The sequence below is a fragment of the Zingiber officinale genome, chromosome 8A, assembly GCF_018446385.1.
Source record: "Zingiber officinale cultivar Zhangliang chromosome 8A, Zo_v1.1, whole genome shotgun sequence".
NCBI lineage: Eukaryota > Viridiplantae > Streptophyta > Magnoliopsida > Zingiberales > Zingiberaceae > Zingiber > Zingiber officinale.
In genome coordinates this window covers 23,600,258-23,622,274 of record NC_056000.1, presented here as the reverse complement: position 1 = coordinate 23,622,274, position 22,017 = coordinate 23,600,258, and the positions used below count along the sequence as shown (strand labels likewise).

Below are 22,017 nucleotides of genomic sequence, written 5' to 3'. Positions count from 1 at the left end.
GCGGTAACCCTAGGTCCTAGGGGGTGGTAACCCTAGGCGGAAAGTCCAGTCGGTCTGGAGGGCCAGACTGGCAACAGGTAAATCTCCTGAGTGGAGTAGGTGAGGACGCGTTCCCCGCAGAGGGAACAGTAGGCGTCGGGTCGACCTAGGGTTTCCGGTTGGGAAACCTGAAGTCAGACCCGGACAGTTCGAATGCTGTCAAAACTTTCATTATTATCATTCATTATGTTTCTGTGCTAACTTTGTTTTGCAGGGTATGTGTTTGGGACTAACACATTTTGCAGGAACAAAGGAGCAAGTTACAACTCGGATGAACAGTGTCCGAGGCGCCTCCATGGAGCTTGGAGGCGCCTCGGGTGCGAACCAGGAAAAGCCAGCGCAGAAGGTTGGAGGCGCCTTAGATGAAGTTCAAGGCGCCTTGGGTCGAAGGTTGAAGGCGCCTTGGGTAGGCTGAAGGCGCCTTGAACTGGATGAAGTTGGACCAAGTCTGTGCTGATCTCCGCGGGTGACTCGGCCTGTTTAAGGCGCCTTGAAGGGCTTCAAGGCGCCTTGAACACCCTTTTAAGGGGTCTCAAGCAGCAGCACCACAACAACGAACTCCAAGCAATCCTTACGCTACAAGCTGCTCTAGAAACACCCAGAAGTGCTGTTACATGTCCCCGATAACCCGGAGCTTCAGATTCTGCTACTTTATTGTTGTCGGTATAATTTGTTTTAGTTCTTTCAATTGTAATATCTTATTGTACATTTTACGAGCTTATAGTTGTTGCCCACGGAAAGCGATCAAGGATCGCGGGCCTTCGAGTAGGAGTCGCCTTAGGCTCCGAACGAAGTAAAACTTCTTGTGTCCCTCTGTGATTGCATTCGTTATTTCCGCTGCGTATATTTACTTTGATAGTTTTACGATTCCGATACGATCAAAATAGCCACGAGTGCTATTCACCCCCCCCTCTAGCACGTCTCGATCCAACAACATCGACACTTCCATTTGCTCAATACTTACAACACAACCACTCGCTCAACATTACCCTCACAACCACTCGCTCGGCATCAACACAGCCACTCGTTTGATATCGACACAACCACTAACTCAGCACTTACAACACAACCACTTGCTTGACACCACCCTCATAGCAGCTCTCTCAACATCGACACAGTCGCTTGTTTGGCATCACTACGACAGCTTGCTCAATATACTATGGCCGCTGACTCAGCACCACTAATGCAGCTCGCTCGACACCACTACAGTCGCTCGCTCAGCATCCTCATTGCTCCCTCCGACGCCTAGGGCTTTGCTCCCTTTGGCGTCACGAGCTTTACTCCCTTTAGCTCCCACGAGCTCTGCTCCCTCCGACTCTTAGGGCTTTGTTCCCTCTAATCCCTAGGGCTCTACTCCCTCTAACGCCATGGGCTCTGCTCCCTCATACTCTAGGAATTTGCTCCCTTCAACTCCAAGGCTTTGCTCTCTGATACTGCTAGGGCTTTGCTCACTCTGACTCTAGTGCTTTGCTCCCTCCGGCTCCCATGGGTTGCTCCCTTCGGCTCCCATGGGCTCTGCTCCTACCGACTTATAGGCTCAGCTCCTGCCTGACCCATGGCTTTGCTCCCGCTTGATCCACAGGCTTTGCTCCCACTGCCCCACTAGCTTTGCTCCAGCTCAATCCATGGGCTTATCTTCCATCGACCCATGGGCTCTACTCCCGCTCAACTCTTGGGATTTGCTATTCTTCCTCGACTTCTCAATTAAAGGGCTGTCTTATGATAGGCTCATTGATTCTTACTTGACTTCTCAGTTGGAAGTCATTAGCCTTATGGCAGGCTTGACGATCTTTCCTTGACCCCTTAGTTGAGAGTGATTCAGCCTTACAATAGGCATAGTCTAGTCAGTCGAACTCATGTCTTCTTTGACTAGATTTGAATTAGAGGCTTGTGATGTGGATATAGCTAAGCGGCCCCACCTGACAAAGGAGAGCATAGGCACTGCCTCTATCATCTCCTCACACGTGCGAGCAACGCCGCCTCCCTTCTTCTAACACTCTCCCCTTTTTTTTCTGAGGTTTTCTCTCTCTCCTTTTTGAGATTGTGGCAGTCACCCTTGTTGAGCCCTGGCCCCTACTATTGAGCTTATGGCTCTTGCCGCCGACCTTGCCCGCATCGCCATCTTCCTTCTCCTCCCCACACGATGTCGTTGCACCGGCAACAGCTAAGACACTGCCCCCTCTTTCCCGAACATGAGCTCCACCCCCTTTTGTGCCCCTTCCTTCCGACACCTCTGGCTCACTCTACCACACACTCTCTCCTCCTCAGGTTGTGACACTGCGTTGCTTGAACAAGCCGAGGTCATCTAAGGGTGTAAATGAACCAAGCCACTCATAAACTATTCGGGTTTTGGTTCGAAAAAAAAGTTTATTTGAGTTCGTTCAATTAAGTCAACAAGCTGAGTTTCATCTTGATTTCAAGCTCAAAAACATTATCAAGCTCGAGTTTAACCATATTTGGTTTGTGAGCTTATGAATATGTTCATTTAGAGACCTGTGAATGTGTTTGTTAAGAGGTTCATGAACATGTTATATATATATGTATGTGTATATATATATATATATATATATATATATATATAAAATAATAATAATAATAATAATAATAATAATAATAATAATAATAATAATAATAATAATAATAATAAATATGTTGGCACAACGGGGCTGGCAAGAGGGATGAACTGCCTAAAAAAATACCTTCTCGATCCTTTAACTCAGGTAAGTAGCACACTTATAAAAAGAAATTTGACAAAAAAAAAATTAAATAAAAGACACAAAGGAATTATTTGGTTACAACTTAGGTGGTTGTTAATCCAAAGCAAAAGAAAGCGTTGAAAAGATCTCCTTGTGTAGGCGGAGAAACCTATTACACTTGTTAAAAGTTCATAAATGTGCTAGGAAATGAGTATTAGAGTTTTTTTATATTTTCTAGCTCTAGGGGTCTTTTTATAGCTCCTGGAAAATTCTATCCGTGGGCGGAAGACGCCTCCAACAAATTGGAAGGCGCCTCCAGTAAGGTGCCAAAGGATAAAGCTTTATCCTTTGGCAACGACTAATCTTTGCTTGGTCGAGCCCTATGGAAGACACCTCCAGCCCTATGGAAGGCGTCTTCGTACTATTCATTGAAGCGCCTTCCATCCATGGAAGGCACCTTCCACAGTGAAGGTGCGGAGGCACGCGGAGGCGCCTTGGAGGCACCTTTAACTCCCTTTGAAGGCGCCTCCAGTAGTATTTCCAGAATTTTTTTTTCTTTTCTGCTGCTCCGATTACTTGGGTGATTGCGACCATCTGGGATAGGGCTCACCCGAACCCATTTTCCAACCTTCTCTTGGAGCAGGCTTCTGTTCCAGCTTCTCATCCCTCGGAACGTAGCACACGTCCTTCTTGTCCATCAGTGTACTCTTCCGCAGCACTTTGTCCCTCGAATGCACCGAGCCCGTCGATTCCCTTCCCGTGCCATCATTCTCGCTAGCTGCATCTTCCGCTCGACTTCTTGTATTTCTAAGCTCCTGCACACTTATACACAAGGATCAAACACAACATGACCTAACTTAACCTGGTTGATCACATCAAAACCACTATGTGGTTCCAATAATCTCTCCCTTTTTGATGTGCATCAACCCAAGTTCAAGTTAGGGTAAAAAAATTGCATAATAACTTGAGTAGAAAAAATTTTTGCAATACCAAAGTAATTAGAAACATTAAGACTAACTCCCCCTTAACTTGTACCTATTTCTCTCCCTTTGATCACATCAAAAAATAATGTACTAAAAAATATTTAATAAGATAAAAAAAATATAAGGAAAACTGTAAAAATATTGAAAAAATATAACTCTTTTCTAACAACTCTAAAACAATTGAGTTCTTATTATATTTTTGACAAATATTGAAAGCATTATTTAATTAATATCAACATGCTTATCAGCTTGTCAATTAAACATTTATTTCAATAATTGGCTTCTAGGTTGTGGCAAGACACTAGACCTTCTTGGTTATTGGAACAACAACACTTTCTAGACAAAAGCCTCTTAAAGAAATTAAACATTTAATTTCCTTTTCTGACATTTTAACCCTTTTAAAAATTAAAAGAATTTTAGACTAAGCATGATTTTGAAACCCAAATATAGGTTCCTATCTACTAGATTAATTAAAAATTTGGGGGGTACATACCTTCTAAGGATTTTTCTAAGTTGTCCCTGGTGTTTTTTAATGCACCAGTTTAGCCTACCATAATTTCTAATTTTTTATTTTTGAAAATTACTTAGTTTCAAACATACATGTTCTTTTTCCAAATTTTCAATTTGTATTTTTAATTTATCATTTTCTAACTTTAAATTGTCAAACAAATCTAAGGGGTATGTCTTTGCTAAGTCTAATTTTAACTTAGCATTTTTTTTCTAATTTTATTAAATCTTTGGAAAGTATCTTAATAAAATTAAAAGACTGTTTGGGAGATCGTGTATGTACCTCATTTACCTCATGTTCTGATGCTCCTCCTTCATCACAACTTTCTTCTAATGATTCTTCCCCTTCATCAATGCTCATTTCTGAGTTGTTTTCATTTTCTTCTTGGTGGTCGGGCTGTAGGGCTAGTCCAGAGAAGGCCTCGATCTCGGACTCAGAGGATGATGATTCATTCCATGTGGCCTTCAAGTTCTTGTGCTTTGGTCTATTGCCCTTCTTTTTCTCCTTCTTCTTTAGTTTAGGGCATTCATCTTTGATGTGCCCTTCCCCTTGGTAGTTATAGCATTGGACCAATCGGATACTCTGAAAGTACTTATTTGCCTGTGACTTATTAAATTTATTAGATTTAATGTATTTACTAAATTTTTCTTACCATTAGAGCCGCTTAGTCTTCATCAATTGACTCTTCAGAGTCTGGATCGTCTGTTCTTGCCTTTAGGGCAATATTTTGATTCAGTCCTTTTCTTTGTCCTACACACCGAGATTTGTGTAATTCGAAAGTGGAGAAAATATTTTATAAAGTACTCACCTCGAGATCTTTGGAGATATAGTAGGAGTCTACTATAGATGTTTATTTTGGTGTTCTCAAGAACGCATTTAAAGCATATCTTAGAGTGTCTTGATTGGTTACTATTTCTTTGAGGTTTGTTAGACCGGTGATTAGCTCCGTGATTTTTCCGTGTAGTTGAGCAACCGATTTACCTTCTTCCATTCAGAGATTGCTGATTTGGTTCCGGAGTATATCCCGTCTTGCGAGTTTGGCTTCGGACGTACCTTAGTGTGGTTCCAGGAACTTCTCCCAAAGTTCCTTTGCCGATTCATAGGCGCCAATTCTGTTGACTTCTTGCGGAGGTAGCACGCTCAGTAGATGAAATTTGGCTCGTCCATTTGCCACGAAATCTGCTTGCTCCTTTTTGGTTAATTGATACTCCTCTTTATCTTTCGGTGCTACAAATCCATATTTTAATATTAACAATAACTCAAAATCGGGTTTAAAAAATACCTCTATGCATTTTTCCATGATGCAAATTCTCCCTCGAATTTTGGTGGATAGATTGTCGGTCCGACCATCGTTTCGGTGCTTCAGTCGGTGGTTAGTCCTTCTGAGGTGATTGAGCTTTTATACTACTTGTTGGCGCAGCAAAGCCGGCAAGAGGGGGTGAATTGGAAAAAAAATAAAATACTTTCTCGATCTTTCAACTCAGATTAGTAGCACACTTATAAAAGGAAATTTGACAAAAAAAAATTAAATAAATACACAAAGGAATTACTTAGTTACAACCTAGGTGATTGTTAATCCAAGGCAAAAGAAAGCACTGAAAAGATCTCCTTCGTATAGACGGAGAAGCCTATTACACTCGTTAAAAGTTCAAAAATATGCTAGGAAATGAATACTAGAGGTTTTTTTTTTATATTTCCTAGATGCAAGGGTCTTTTTATAACTCCTGGAAAATCCTATCCATGGATGGAAGATGCCTTCAACAGGCTAGAAGGCGCCTCTAACGAGGCACCAAAGGATAAAGTGTTATCCTTTGGCAACGGCTAATCTTTGCTTGGTCAAAGGCGCCTTCCATATGACTGGAAGGCACCTTCGTAGTATTCATCAAAGGCGCATTCTAGCCAGGAAAGCGCCTTCCACAGTGAAGGTGCGGAGGCGCCTTTAGCTCCCTTTGAAGGCGCCTCCAGCAGTATTTCCAACATTCTTTTTTATCTTCTGTTGCTCGGATTGCTTGGGTGATCACGACCATATGGGATAGGGCTCATCCGAACCTATTTTCCGGCTTTCTCCACGAGCAGGCTTCCTCTCCGGCTTTTCGTCCCTCGGAACGTCGCGCACGTCCTTCTCGTCCACAAGTGTACTCTTCCGCAGCACTTTGTCCCTCGGATGCCCCAAGCCCGTCGGCTCCCTTCCCGTGCCATCCTTCTCGCTAACTGTGTTTTCTGCTCGACTTCTTGTGTTACTAAGCTCCTGTACACTTAAACACAAGAATAAAATATAATAGGACCTAACTTAACTTGGCTGATCACATCAAAACCACCATGGGGTTCCAACAAAATATAATAATATATTGTTAATTATTATAGCTAATTATCTTAAATGAGCTTGGACTAAGCTCGTTTAATTTTTAAATGAGCTTTTTTTTCAATCGAAGCTCGAACTATTTAATTTTATTACGAGTCAAGCTCGAACTTAAGAACTAAAGCTCGAATTGAACTCGAGCCAAGTTCGAGCTTAGGGATAACAAACCAAGCCCGAGCTCAAGCCACTTATTGTTCGACACGGCTTAATTCAATTACACCCCTAAGGACATTTGACCGGTGCCTATGGCTTTATATCTGATCGACTTGTGCTCTGTCTTTAAATCTGACTAGCTGATAGTCGCCATCTCCTAGCCCCCGACGCCACCTTCTCCCTCTCACACCACCATAGCCCACTGTCGGATCTCCTCCTATACCTCCGAGCAGTGCCAGAGCTCCCCTTTCTCATACTACCAACTCCTCATCACCGATATAGCTGCCCCTGTGACTATGTTCCCTTTAATCCATACTGTCATACATCTTTGACACCGATTCAGAACAAATTCGTGCCATCAGAGTATGCATTGTTAGGATCCTTTGTACGGCTAGAGAGGGGGGGTGTGAATAGCCGCCCCAAATTACTCGTTTCTTCCTACAATTCGTTAGCGCAGCGGAAAAATAAACTAGAAACGAAAGGAAGAATATCAAACCTTAACACAGCGATGTACGAGGTTCGGAGATGATGCTCCTACTTCTCGGCGTGTCCGTAAGGTGGACGAACCCAATCAATCCGTCGGTGGATGAGTCCCCGGAAAACCGGCTAATAAAAAAACTCCTTCTGGGTGGAGAAACCTCGCCACACTTGTTTGCAACAGCAAACAGGAGTACAAGTACAAAGAATAAGCAAGAAATACAATAAGAATACACAAGCACTCTACCAATCTTGCTTTCTCGTCGACTGAAGTCCGGATGAAGCAGCAGCTTCAAAAACCCTAACAGCAGCAGCTGTTCCAGTCGGGGAAGCTCACGCGAAGCTTTCGGAAGGAACTCAACAGAGCTCTTATCGCAGCCCACAAATCTTCAGCAGAAGAGAGGAAAAGTAGGAACTCTCAAACACAGAAGATGCCCTCGATCCTTTATACCTGTGAAGGAGAAACAGCGAAGAAACTAGCCGTTGCGTCGCAGCTAGAACCTGATCGATGCGTGGACCGATCGGAAGAAGCTCGCTGTTCCGTCCCGATCGTCCATGGACCGATCGGAACTTCTGATCGGTCCACGGCATCGATCAGGAACTTCTGATCGATGCGGGGACCGATCAGGCTTTGTCTGATCGGTCCCCGACCGATCAGCCCCTCTGCGCCTCGCTCCTTCTTTGACGCCCGATCGGTCACCGGACCGATCAGTTATCACTGATATGCTCGATGTATTCTTGATCGGTCACCGCCGTCGAATATTCATGATATCCTTTGGATAGATCACCGGATCGATCCGGCTCATGGTTTCGCCCAAACCAAGTCCAAACCAACATCCGGTCAATCTTGACTGTTGGTACATTATGCCTAGCATCTGGTCACTCCCTTGACCGCTAGCACTCCCCGCTAAGTGTCCGGTCAATCCTTTGACCCACTTAGACTTTCCACACCGGATGTCCGATCATCCCCGATCCATCTGGATTTTCCACCGTGCCAGGTATCCGATCACTCCTTGACCTACTTGGACTTTCCAACACGAAGTCCGATCATCCCCGATCCATCTGGATTTTCCTTGCGGCTTCACTCACGGGACTTTCACCGCTTCACTCACCGAGATTTCCACACCGCCTAACATCCAGTTAGGACTTTCTCCTGGCTTCACTCACGGGACTTTCCAACGCCTAACATCCTAGTTAGGACTTTCCCACTGGCTTCACTCACGGGACTTTCCAACTGCCTAACCTCCCAGTTAGGACTTTCCCACTGCCTGGCTTCACTCACCAGGACTTCTCCGTGCCAAGTCTCCATACTTGGACTTTTCGCGTGCCAAGCTCCCTGCTTGGACTTTTCCAGTGCCAAGTCTCCATACTTGGACTTTTCCAGTGCCAAGCTCCCTGCTTGGACTTTTCCCGAATCAGGTCAACCAGGTCAACCTTGACCTACGGTTGCACCAACAACCTCCCAAACATCTATTCTTGTCCCATATCAAGAATAGAACTCTCTCACGAGTGTCAAACATCAACATGCAACTCAACTAGGTCAACCTTGACCTAAGGTTGCACCGACAATCTTCCCAAGTCAAACATCAAAATACAACTTGAGTCAAGTCACCTCGAGTCGGGTCAACCAGGTCAACCTTGACCTAAGGTTGCACCAACATGCATCTCCCCCAAGCCAGATCTTGTTGTCATCGCCACCTCCTGTTACCACTACATTTGGGTCGCCTGAGCTGCATCCAGCCGTTGAGCCTTCGCAGATGTGCCCCTTGATGTCCTACTCCGCCTCCCGGAGCCCTCTGGCTTTTGAGCCTCTACTGTTAATTGGGCCTCTGAGCCCTCATTGTCATACCCTCGTGGTGCTTTGCCTCCACTGACCTGCAAATCCAACGTTCCATTTGGCTTCACAGATCCTGATCCAGTCATCCCACCCGACTCTAAGGGTCCAACTCCCCAATCGTATACTTCAAGGGCCAACTCATTGATTAGATACATCAGGGATCTAGCTCCTCGATCATATACTTCAGGGGTCCAACTCCCCGATCGGATACTTCAGGGGATCAACTCTTCAACCTAATATTCAATTATGTTCGATCGGTAATGCCGTTCGGACGCTCCAGATCTTCTCCACTTCGACCTAACACGCCTCCTAGGCCAGATACTCAAATGCTCTAGTATGTGCATTGACATGACACGTGGAGCAATATGGTGGATATAGGATGATCCAACGCGATCTTCTACCATACCAGATATGATTGATGTGACTTTCTAATACAACGATGAGACATCTTCTATACCGGGATAGAACATTCTGTCAAAAGCGCACCAATCTCTCTGACAGCCGCAGATGTGACATCTTCCTCTTTCAAGTTATAAAAAAGCCCCGGTATGCGTGTGTCTATAGAGATACATATTATTTTACTGCAATGTTCATCTTCTTCAGTTCCATTGTTAGGGATAGGGATAACAATTTCACCTGAACCCGATAGATGATCCGATATTCGACCTGAATGGAGGAGGATATGGAGGGACTATCAATAATCGATATCTAACCTGAATACTCAATTAAATTTTATATATATATATATATATATATATATATATATATATATATATATATATATATATATATATACTTGAATGGAAGGAAGAAAAATTATTAGTATAAAAGATATTTAATTTTTTAATGGGTATGAGTATGAGGATGGATATCTTATACTCGATGGATATGAGGATGGAGGATATGGAATCTGACCGAAACCTGATCCATTGCCATCCCTTAACCAGGAATCTGACTTGAGAGTCAGAGTGGAAGGTCGGGGTACCTCCGGTCGTCCCTCTAATGCTCTATTTTCCTTCTCCTGTCTTCTAGCAGCTTTGTAGGCATCGTTGACTAGGGACTTTCTTGCACTTCAACTCCCTATTCTGCTTTTCTTGAGGGTCTAGCGATTTAGTCAACCTAGAAGACATCACACCCTTTTCTTCCTCTTGGTCATGGTGACTTTGTCAACATCAGCAACACCTCACTGTTGGGGTTGCAAGGTTACAAACATAGTCCCAAATTGAAAACACATGGGAAAGATCATGAGTTTATAAGAAAAAGATATCTCCATTGGCATGAGACATTTTAGGTAGAGTCCAAGAGCAAAACCATGAGGGCTTAGACCCAAAGTGGACAATATTATGCAATTATGGAGATATCTAAATTCTTTTCGATCCTACAATTGGTAATAGAGCCCGGACTGCCAGAAGGTTTAATCGTCGACTGTGCATAAGAGCTATGATCTGATTGAGCCATGTGAGTGCAATATTGACCTCAAACAAAGAAAGTCGAGGCTCCTGTGTTTGGATCAAGAGGACCATACATCAGGCAGGAAGTCCTAGTTGCGCCTAGGCAAGGAAGTCATAGTAGGTCGGGTGGACCGAGGGACAGGAAGACCTGGTGGCTCGAGGATCGGACGTGGGAAGTTTGTCGTCCTTTATTCGAGGGAGGATTGTTGGGGTTGCAAGGTTACAAATATAGTCCCACATTGAAAACACATGTGAAAGATCATGAGTTTATAAAAGAAAGATATCTCCATTGACATGAGACCTTTTGGGTAGAGCCTAAGAGTAAATGTTGGACCCCGTGGTGTTTTGATGTGATCAACCAAGTTGGTTAGGTCCTGCTTTGTGTTTGATCCCTGTGTCTGAGTGTGCAGGAGCTTAGGAGCACAAGAAGTCAAGCGGAAGACGCAGCTAGCGAGAAGGACGGCACGGGAAGGGAGCCGACGGGCTCGGTGCGTCCGAAGGACGAGAGAGCTGCGGAAGAGTACTCCGGTGGGCGTGAAGAGCGTGCGCGGCGTTCGAGGGACGTTAAGCCGGAACGGAAGACTGCTCGAGAAGAAGGCCAGGAATTGGGTTCGGGTGAGCCCTATTCCGGTTGGCCGGAATCACCCAAAAGAACGGAGCATCGGAAGCCCACGCAAAGGAGCTGGAAAAAGGAGCTGTGTTGGAAAATCCAGCTCAGGGCGCCTTCAACAATCTTGAAGGCGCCTTCAAGGCTTGTTCAAGGCGCCTTCAACAGTCAAAGTTGACCGTTTGCACAGCGGATAAAGTTTTATCCACTGACCGAGCTGGAGGCGCCTTGAACCCAGTTGGAGGCGCCTTGGACTCTCGAGATAAGATTTCCAGGACCTATATAAAGGCCCCTGGAGCTAGGAAAGAAACAACAACTCAAGCAATCAACTGTGTACTTTTTCCTAGCAATAGTTCTAAGCTTCCAAAGTGTAAAAGACTTCTCAGCTTTCAGCAAAGGAGATTTTTCTACTGAGCTTTTTCTACTGTCCTGGATTAACAACCTCCTTGGTTGTAACCAGGTTAAATCCTGTCTACTACTTAATTTCTATTTCCTTGCTTGTTTTAATTTTACTATTGCTTTTCTGAGTTGAAATCCGAGGAGGGTAGTTTTATTATTGTTTTCAGCAATTCACCCCCCTTCTTGCCCGCCTACGTTGCACCTACAATTAGTATCAGAGCCTGACCGCTCAGAAGGACTAACCGCCGACTGACGCATAACGATCAAAACGATGGCCGGAGACAGTGACTACCCACCTGCATTCGAGGGGGAGTTTGCTTCATGGAAGCAAAAGATGGAGGTATACCTTAACTCTGATTTTTCTATTTATTTAATAATGAAATCTGGTTATGAAGCACCAAAGAAAGCAAACGGAGAAGAGCTCGAGAAATACCTCTGGAACGAAAAGCAACGTGACGAGTTTATGACAAATGCAGGGGCTGAATTTCATCTTCTAACCACAATACCAAATGAAGATCTCGACAAAGTCGGAGAGTACAATAGCGCAAAAGAACTTTGGGAAAAGTTCTTAAAACTCCACGAAGAACAAATTGAAGTTGAATCCGACTCCTCGATGGACACTGATCTGACGTCAGAAGAGTCCGAAACTAAGGTAAGTGCCGAGACAGAACCGTAACCGAACTCCAACTTGAAGACCTAGAATGCTCATCACAAATGAGCATCGATGAAGGGGAGAAACATCAGAAGACGAAAACAGCTCAACAGGGGGAGAATCAACCGCCGACAAGGTAAGTCAGGTATGGTCTCCACCTCTTGGCAAATTAATTGTTTCAATTGAAATATTGTCGAAAGGTTTTCGTGAATTACAAATTATTTCGTCGAAAGAATATTTTAAATTAAAAACTGAAAAACTATTAAAGAATATTGAGTTAAAAGACACAATTTGTCAATTAAAAGATTTTGACAAACTAACAATAGAAAATGTACAATTTTTTGCATGCTCAATATTTTTTGCCATAATTCTAAAAAACTGTGAATTAAGAATTTATGAGAAATTAAAATGGAAATTTAAAAATCATAATATTTGATCTTAGTTGAAATATTAGACTTAGCGCTTTCAGAGAAGAAAATTAAACAGTAAATTTCTTTATAAAGCTTTGTCAAGGAAGTAGTTGTTGCTCCAATAACCAAGAAGGCCTAGTGCCTCGCCACGACCTGGAAGCTGAAATATTGAAATGAAAGGTTTAATTAATTTTCTGAAAAAGTATTTAAAAATTAGAATTAAATAATGTTTTGAAAGTTTAATCAAACACTTTTGAAAATTTTGTTTATAATTCATTTTTAGAAATATTTTTTCCTGGAAAAATTCTAAAGACTTAATTTGCTTTTTGACTTGAATTTTTTTTTTGGAAAATCCTTAAAATATTTTTTCGAAATATTCTTCTGGAAAATTCTAAAAGTTCATTACTTAGAATTTTTTTAAAAAAAGTTCCCTCTAATTAGGACTCCATTTTTACTGTGATTAAAGGGGGAGAGAAAAGTACAAATTGAGGGGGAGTTAGGAAAATTAAAATTTTTTTCTAACTATGTTGCAATTTTATTTATTGCAAATTTATGCTAAATATGTTAGTTTAGTAATTTTTCTTTAAAATTACTTTTTATGTCTATTTTTTCCCTAACTTGAACTTGGGTTGATGCACATCAAAAAAGGGGAGATTGTTGGCCCCCGTGGTGTTTTGATGTGATCAACCAAGCTGGTTAGGTCCTACTTTGTGTTTGATCCCTGTGTCTGAGTGTGCAGGAGCTTAGGAGCACAGGAAGTCGAGCGGAAGACGCAGCTAGCGAGAAGGACGGCACGGGAAGCTAGCCGACGGGCTCGGTGCGTCCGAAGGACGAGAGAGCTGCGGAAGAGTACTTCGGTGGGCGTGAAGAGCGTGCGCGGCGTTCGAGGGACGTTAAGCAGGGACGGAAGGCTGCTCGAGGAGAAGGCCGGGAATTGGGTTCGGGTGAGCCCTATTCCGGTTGGTCGGAATCACCCAAAAGAACGGAGCATCGGAAGCCCATGCAAAGGAGCTGGAAAAAGGAGTTGTGCTGGAAAATCGAGCTCAAGGCGCCTTTAACAATCTTGAAGGCGCCTTCAACAATCTTGAAGGCGCCTTCAAGGCTTGTTCAAGGCGCCTTCAACAGTCAAAGTTGACCGTTTGCACAGCGGATAAAGTTTTATCTGCTGACCGAGCTGGAGGCGCCTTGAACCTAGTTGGAGGCGCCTTGGACTCTCGGGATAAGATTTCCAGGACCTATATAAAGGCCCCTGGAGCTAGGAAAGAAACAACAACTCAAGCAATCAACTATGTACTTTTTCCTAGCAATAGTTCTAAGCTTCCAAAGTGTAAAAGGCTTCTCCGTCTTCAGCAAAGAAGATTTTTCTACTGAGTTTTTTCTACTGCCCTGAATTAACAACCTCCTTGGTTGTAACCAGGTTAAATCCTGTCTACTACTTAATTTCTATTTCCCTACTTGTTTTAATTTTACTATTGCTTTTCTGAGTTGAAATCTGAGGAGGGTAGTTTTATTATTGTTTTCAGCAATTCACCCCCTTCTTACCGGCCTACGCTGCACTTACAGTAAAATCATGAGGACTTTAGTTTAAAGTGGATAATATCATGCAATTATAGAGATATCTAAATTATTTTCGATCCTACACACACAAAAGTACTTCAATCAAATGAATCGATGTTAGGGGTATTTTGGGTATGACATTATAGTAGGGATATTCTTTTGATATAATTTTGTAAAATTAGAAGTATCTTAATGCAAAAAAGAGTAGGCGAGGGAATAAATCACTTTTGGAGGGTATTTTTAGAATTTCGTGAAGTGGAAATTTGTCCGCACTCTTCACTTCTCTCCGCGAGACGTGCCGGCGCCTCCTCGCAAAGCCGCCGTCTCTCATCTTCCCCCTCTCAAGCGGATCCCCGAGCAGGCCCTCGCCGACCCCCGCTAGACCTGGACAACACGAGCGCGCAAGATCTCGATCCGAGGCTGCCGTTGCGACTCCGAGCGCTGTCGGCCTCTCTCCCTCTCTGTGAGCGGCGCCTCCCGGTCATCCCTCTTCTGTGAGCCACGCGCGATACTTCCTTGCTTCTTCATCCGCAAACTACAAGCCCCATCGCCATCGATTTCTTGCGTCAAGTTCATTGATCTTCTGCTTTCCCTTTCCCGCAGTGTGCGCAGCAACACCTCTTTCTTGGTTTGTTTGGTACGAGCAGCAAGTTGGGGGGTGTTCTGCTCCCTTCGTGTCGCTTACCAATCGACGAGAAGCGGCCACAATGAGTTCAGCATCGAGCTTCTCCTTCTGCCCCTACTTTGAGCCTGTCTAAAACCCTCATCTTATCAAATTTATCTCGGCATTGGGAAAAGTTCTGCGACAACAATGCACCTTCGGTATGTAGCTGCGTTCTCTTTTTCTTCTTCGTCTTCTTGCTCTCTCCATCTCCAATTTGACACCATCCGCTGACAGTCTGACACATTATGGAAACGTACCATTCCGATCAAGGAACAAGAGATGGTACTACTGCCTAATGTGCATTGCTTGATGCATGCCTTATTCCATTTGTTTGACCAACTTGTCCTCAATAGTTGATTGATCATTGTACTTTCCAGCTGTTTGGATGAAAAGATTTATTAGTTAACTTGCAATTGTTATCTTTGCCTTTTTGTTTGTTAGCCTAAGTAAACTTTTGTTGGTGAAAGTGTTTAATCACTCTCGGAATTTTAAACTCGGTCTATTATTTGAAGCTCAGGGAAGAACTTTTTATCTCGATTTTTGAATCTATTTTGCACTGAATAGTGTCTCCTCCTGTACAAGTTTGAAGACTCTTATATGTGGCATTTGATGCCTTAGTTTTTATGTTATTTTCCAAATGTTCCATAATCTATACTATATATATCCAGTTTCATATAATTAATTTTGTGTGTTTTTTCACTCAAATTAGAAAGTAGTAAACTAATCAAAGTTCCTCTAACAAATGTATCTGTCAGCTATTTCATTTATTTTGCCAGTTTGTTTTGCTGGTGCAAACTGAAATCTAAGTTGAAATGAAGTCAACGTTAGTATGGTTGACTTATTTTCTGCACCTTGATTCATGCCGTGCATCAAATGAAGCAGAGGAAATAATTTAAACCTGTATGTACCTAGTGTTTTGCTGACCATACTAGAAAAAGCACCTGAGTAGTTCAACTCCTAACGTCTGAGTTTTTTTCCCCCTGTTTTCCCATTTTTGTTATTGGCAATTAGGTGTTCCGATTTCTGTGAGATCTTACTCCATTCTATTTTTCCAATAAAATATTTTCATTGGCAAATTGTTACTTGGATGAAACAACCTCACCTATCTATGAAACATCACATAATTGGATCTACGATGGATGATTATTTTCCCTTTCCTGAGAACTTGTCCTGGACTAGATGTCAGGTATTGTCAACATTTTTTTGCAATTTGCATGTACCATTTTTGGCCATCTTGCTCATGTCTATGCATAGAAGTTTCTGTACGGTTTTGCCATTCTGTTCTAACTGTTAATCACCATTTAGTTTTTATTAGAGTGCTTTACTCTCTTGGAAATTTACCAATATATTGTATCATTATTAACATTTGCAGAACTTCAGCATCAACATCTGCAAGACTATACTTTTCTGAAATATTTAGGCACGAGGAATTTTCCAGTTTTCAGATTTTCTGTATGCTAATATGGTAGTACATTTTAATGCATCTATGCAATTAGTTCTTCCATTCCCTGAAAGCTGTTAATAATAGTTAATCTGATCTGATTGTTTTACCTGCAATTTATCCGGATGTCTCCCAGCTAAATTTTAAGAATGGCTTCTGATCATCCATGTTCAAAGAATGAAAAATCTTCAAACAAACACCAGTGGCTTCAATTGGATGTGCACCCTTGTAGGCCAAATTCAAAATCTCACCATAATGCGGCTTCCAAAGCTCATACAAAAGGTTGTGCACATTGTGAGACAAGACCGCCCATCCAAGGGGCAAGCACTTCCAAGTTTTTGTCAGTAGTTTCCACGTTCTGGGAATATGTTGAAAATCCAGCTGTATTACACAAGGATGAGGACTTGAAAATATGTGATTTTTTTCAGAAAGAGAATATCACATGTGGGTCTGACCAAAGAAGATCCAAACCAGCAGGTTCCAGAATCACAAACCTAACTAATAGACTCGAGTCTAAAATATCTTCAGCATCACCACTTAGATCAAGCTTTGAGAAATTGAAAAATATCAAGAAACAACTAACTTTTCCATCTTACAAGGGATATGCAGATAAACCTTTTGTCTCGAGGCATGCATCATTATCTGGTTACCATCCTCTTTTAGACTATGATAAGGTGCTTAGGAGAGTGACTTCTAATGTGCAAGACAACCCATGTGAAAATATATATGATAAATCTTCTGTGGATAATCTGAAAGTTGTTAACGGGTCTGTCAGCACTAGCAGGAAAGTTCCATTTGAAATATCTTCTATTGATGCTAAAGGAAATGCTGCTACTGATGGGGGTTATGATCCTCGTGACAAGTCCATGAATGTAATAGGAAAGGATTTGCAAATTCTTGTTTCTCTATATACAACAGATTCATTTAAACAAATGGAGACTATAAAAGAGACAATTGTGGGATTTAGAAAGCATGATTCTTATCGTTATTTTGTGTATAATTTTGATTTTGTAACCCTGACTGATTGCAAGCATGATCAGTGCCAACAAGCTTTGTCAGTGACATCTTCATTTGCCGAGAATTATGGGGAACTTCGCACCTCCAAGGATTGCAATATCCACAAAAGTTATACTAGCTCATCTCCAGATTTACTTTTTGAAGAACAATGTTCACAAAATAATTGGAACAAGCTGCAGGATAAACTCCAAATGGTACTTATGAAAAATAAACATGCAATAGCTGGAGCATTTGCTGGAACCACAGTTAGTCTTTGCCTTCATCCAATTGATACAATTAAGACTATCATTCAGGCTGATGGTATTAGTCAAAAGTCAATTTATTGCACCTTCAGAAAAATCATTTTAGAAAAAGGTAACATCACAGTCAAAATCTTAGTTACTCTGCCTAAGTGAACTTGCATAGGTAGATTATGAGTGTCCATGTATTTATGTCTTTGGTTTGAGTTGAGAACGGATTCAGAATTTCTGAGACAGGAGATATTTATCTTAACAGGCATACAAGGGCTTTATCGAGGGATTGCTACGAATATTGCTTCCTCTGCACCAATTTCTGCAATTTATACCTTCACATATGAATCAGTTAAGGGAGGTCTATTACCTATTCTACCAAAGGTGGGCCTGTCACCATTTAATCTGTCCTTTTGTTTCTCATCGGGCTATAATGTCTATTTTCTGCGATTTCTTGACTATTTATCCATTACAGGAATACCACTCCATTGCTCACTGCTTTGCAGGTGCTTGCTCAAGCCTAGCAACTTCTGTTGTCTTCACTCCTAGTGAACGAATAAAGCAACAGATGCAAGTTGGTTTACAATATCAGAACTGCTGGTAAAATTTATGTCATTTTTCAGTTTTATGTTGGGAAAAAATAAAACTGATATTGGTCAGCAATAGCCAAATATATGCTGTCAAACTATGCAATCAAATTTTTGATAGTATGTGAAGCAAGAAACATGCCTCCATTCTCTTCAAACAAATGACCGTGTTAGACATGCAACATAAGATTATGGATTTTGTTTCCACTTTTCATTAGTCATGATTCTTGTGTGATTTTGTATTTTTTGGCTCTTGTTTTATTACTTCATGTTATTTATGGGGGGTGGATTTGCATGTCAAAAGGTCAGTTGAAGTTGTGTTTATTGTCAATTTGTCTTGGATTTGATAACAAAACATAAGTTTAATTCATTCCAAAGAAGGGATTTTTTTATTTTTTATTTTTATCATTGCTTGGTATTTCTGAGTGGATTCTATGTGACCTTATTATAGTAAAATAGGATGGTTAGCTTCAATACTTTTATTCTACGACAAAATTGGGAAAAATTGCATGTTTTCTCACTAACAACATCAACTAGAAAATGTTGTTGCAGGAATGCCTTCATTACATGTAAAAAAAGGGGTGGGGTGCTTTCATTGTATGCTGGATGGACTGCAGTTCTCTGTAGGAACATTCCACACTCCATTATTAAGGTAAGTTTCAGTGTTAACTTTTTCTTATGGTTTCTGCTAGATGATAAGTGACTTGTTAGATTTAAACTTGCAGTTTTACGCATATGAAAGTTTGAAGGAAAGCTTTTTGAACTCGGCAAAGCCTGTTTCAGGTCTCAATACCTCACAAACTGTAAGTCTAATTATATGCTAATCTATAAATTATATGAGTGGCAATAATACACGTGCCTTAAAATATTATGTTTTCCTGCTACTTTTTGTGTCAAAGCAGTTGTAAGATTGGCAAGATAGAAAACACATCAAATTTTATCACAGTTAAATTTTGCACATTGTAATTGGTACCATTAACCATGGTCTAAAAATACTGTCCTGCTAGTCTGCATAGTGAAGCATTTCATTTTGCCCACTGTTCGACTGAGGCACACAGAAAGCACTCAAATCCCCCTCAATTCCTTGTTGAGACATACAAGATGCAAAGCCTTATCTTTCCACATTGAGATAGAAGAAATTGAGCATTCTTAGGAAGTAGGTTTTGTTTGACTCCACCCACCATCACATTCTTGAGGAGAGAACCCAGAGAAAGCACACAGAACTTGTCAAGACACACAAGAACCCACAGAAAGGAATCTGACCCAGTTCTTTCCTTGTCAAGAGGAACAGAAGCCCTCTGGTTCCACATCAAGACCACAAGAAGTTGAGCACTTAGAAAGAAGATTTCGTTCAATTCCGTTCACCGTCACATTGTTGAGGAGAACTGAGAGGAAGCCATGGCAGACATTTGAGCTTCATTTTCAGCTTATGAGTGAAACCTACTCTATAGACAAAAAAAGAGGTGGCGACCTACCTTGTGTTTAGGCTCCAACTCCATCTCGCATTGAGGTGGACTTGTTTCTTATAAGCTTCTTCCTTCTCAAAGAACTCATACCTGCTCAGTCGTCATGCTCGGCTAAGCCAATCTAGGACATGTTGCAGTAGCCGGTTATTGAAAAGAACGAAGAACTCATTGTATCGGCTCAGTTGTGATGCTCAGCTAGGCCAATGTGGCCCGGAAGACAACTAATTCATGCAGAAAGAATTGAGCTTCAGAACATTTGTAATAAAAATTAAGCGGACATTCATTGTAACAAAATCAAATTATCTAGGTTGACAAATGAAACGCTTGCATGCAAAACGTTAATTTTTGACGCAATTAGTGAAATATTACTTGAAATTTAACTTTATTTATGAGAGGTTAATTGCATGAAATTAAATTTTCTGTTCGATGCTATTGGCATAGGGAGATATAGCAACATATTCTGATAGAGAAGCCCAAGAGGCCAAGAGTTGGTAACTGATGGAGAGCCACTCTTTATAAAAAAAAAGTTAGAAAGAAAAATTAAGAAAAATCCTCAAAATGCGGAGAAGTCTCAATTTTCCTCTGTTTTATAGATAGATATATAGCAGTCTCTGAATGAGTCACTGATATAGTTACACTTTAATTAATTAACTTGCCATAATCCAATGGTTAGAAATTCCATTTCAAATGATGTCAGATACCAGTATGTCTTGCTTAAAATCTCGCACCCAAGTAGAAGAGTATAGTGGACCCTGCCTTTTGTCAAATCAAAATCTTAATAACAGCAGGTCAGATTTCTTGAGCATGCCAATCTGCTGTAGCTAATATACCATTTTGAAGTTGGACGGGCTAGGCTAAAACTTTATCCAAATAAGGTTAATATGTAAAAATGATTTTACATTGGGGACACATACTGTGCCTGCTTAGAGTGTTTCAAAAATTTTTCTTTTCAGCGATGGTGGTTTCTGGAGTCTGGTTCTAATCAGGTGGACTATTATGTGGGTTTTACTTGGACTGTGCTGGGTTAGCTAACTACAAGGGTACATATAGTAGTTAAACAGGATATATAACCTGCATACAACACTAATCTTAAATTTCATCACAAGAACCAAATTCTGGTGCCATATATTTATTTATAGATGCTTCATGTGTTGTGCTTAACCATATCACTTCTAATGCTATTTTTAATGGATTCATCCGTATTCATTTGTAGATGCTCCATGTGTTCTGCTCAACCATGTCAGTCTGAGTGCTATTTTTAATGCATTCTCACATATGTATTTCACTTTATCGCATTTATAGAGTAATTATAGCTAATTCAACTAACAGATCTTTAATGTTTATAGCTATTATGTGGTGGTATTGCGGGATGTACTGCAGCCCTTTTTACAACACCCTTTGATGTGATCAAGACTAAATTGCAGACACAAGTGAGTTTTTAATTGTGTATATTTTTTTAATGGATGGTTTACATAGGTATACATTGAGCATGGACAAACTTCTATCACAATTTTGCCCATCCAATGTAATTTCTCTTTTTAACCAGGTTCCTGGAACTCGGGGGAAATACAATGGAGTTTTCCATGCTCTGCAAGAGATTACCAGGCAAGAAGGTTTGAAAGGACTTCACAGGTAGACTATATTGTTATGACTCTGGTAGTTTGGTTACACATTTGCCTAGTCCTGACATTTGTAAATGTTGTCACTATATCTTTGTATTTAGACGTTTTTATTTTCAATCCATAGCTGCTGCAAATTGCTTGGGTATACTAGGTCCTTTTCTTTTGGCATCCATTTAATCAGGTTTTCCTTCTCACCATCTTCAGGGGCTTGACTCCAAGATTGGCTATCTATATGTCTCAGGGAGCCATCTTCTTTGCATCATACGAGTTTCTCAAATCAATTTTCGATATGACAGTCAAGTCACCTGTTCAGTCTATTCATAACAAACAAATTGCCAATAGTTCCACGTCATCAGAAATGAGCAAACTACATTCTTAAAGCCAAACTTCATGGTCAAGCAGATTTTTGGAAACTGTGTTTTTTTCACGGCCGGAGATTCAGAATATTGCCACAATCGGAGCTGTTCGTTTTGATGTTCTTCTCCATCTGCTTTAACATTATCCTTTCCCCTATGGCATGTATATTGCCATTTCATTCTTCAAGAGTGCCAGTTCTGTTTCTCTGCATGCCTAACTCAACTGGAGTGTAAGAGAATGCAATCAGTCCTTGGCATGAGATGGAACAACATTTTTCCGGCATTGTTAATAGTAATGCCAGTTTTCGAATTTACAAATTCATTATACATTTTGAGAAAACAGTGTTTTTTTTATTTATTTGTTTTGTTTTCTTGTTCCATCTCCTGTCAAATTGGAAAATTATGATGTACATGAATTTTATTTCCATGTTACAAATAAAGAGCATTTTATCAGATAATATGGTGCATTTTACTTTAGTTTTAGCTCTACTAATTCTTGCTTTCCT

The 22,017-nt window shown here is 41.2% G+C and overlaps 1 protein-coding gene across 2 annotated transcripts; it reads left to right on the top strand.

Annotated features, from left to right (window-relative positions):
* Positions 1-14,384: 14,384 nt before the first annotated feature.
* LOC122007994 lies at positions 14,385-21,964 on the top strand. 2 transcript variants are annotated; one of them, XM_042563546.1, is made up of 11 exons: positions 14,385-14,622; positions 14,732-14,950; positions 16,165-16,257; positions 16,370-17,604; positions 17,746-17,864; positions 17,956-18,080; positions 18,620-18,719; positions 18,793-18,870; positions 20,880-20,963; positions 21,080-21,165; positions 21,360-21,964. In XM_042563546.1, exons 4-11 carry the CDS (start codon positions 16,383-16,385, stop codon positions 21,532-21,534), a joined length of 1,989 nt encoding a protein of 662 aa, XP_042419480.1. In that variant the 5' UTR covers positions 14,385-14,622; positions 14,732-14,950; positions 16,165-16,257; positions 16,370-16,382; the 3' UTR covers positions 21,535-21,964. The 2 variants fall into 2 exon arrangements, with proteins under 2 accessions (XP_042419480.1, XP_042419481.1); XM_042563547.1 differs by lacking the exon at positions 16,165-16,257.
* Positions 21,965-22,017: the final 53 nt, after the last annotated feature.

Coding starts and splice junctions, on each gene's coding strand:
- LOC122007994 (XM_042563547.1), top strand. CDS start 16,383: ATGGCTTCTGATCATCCATGTTCAAAGAATGAAAAATCTTCAAACAAA. Junction 17,865..17,955: donor TATTACCTATTCTACCAAAG/GTGGGCCTGTCA, acceptor TATCCATTACAG/GAATACCACTCCATTGCTCA. Junction 21,166..21,359: donor GGTTTGAAAGGACTTCACAG/GTAGACTATATT, acceptor CACCATCTTCAG/GGGCTTGACTCCAAGATTGG.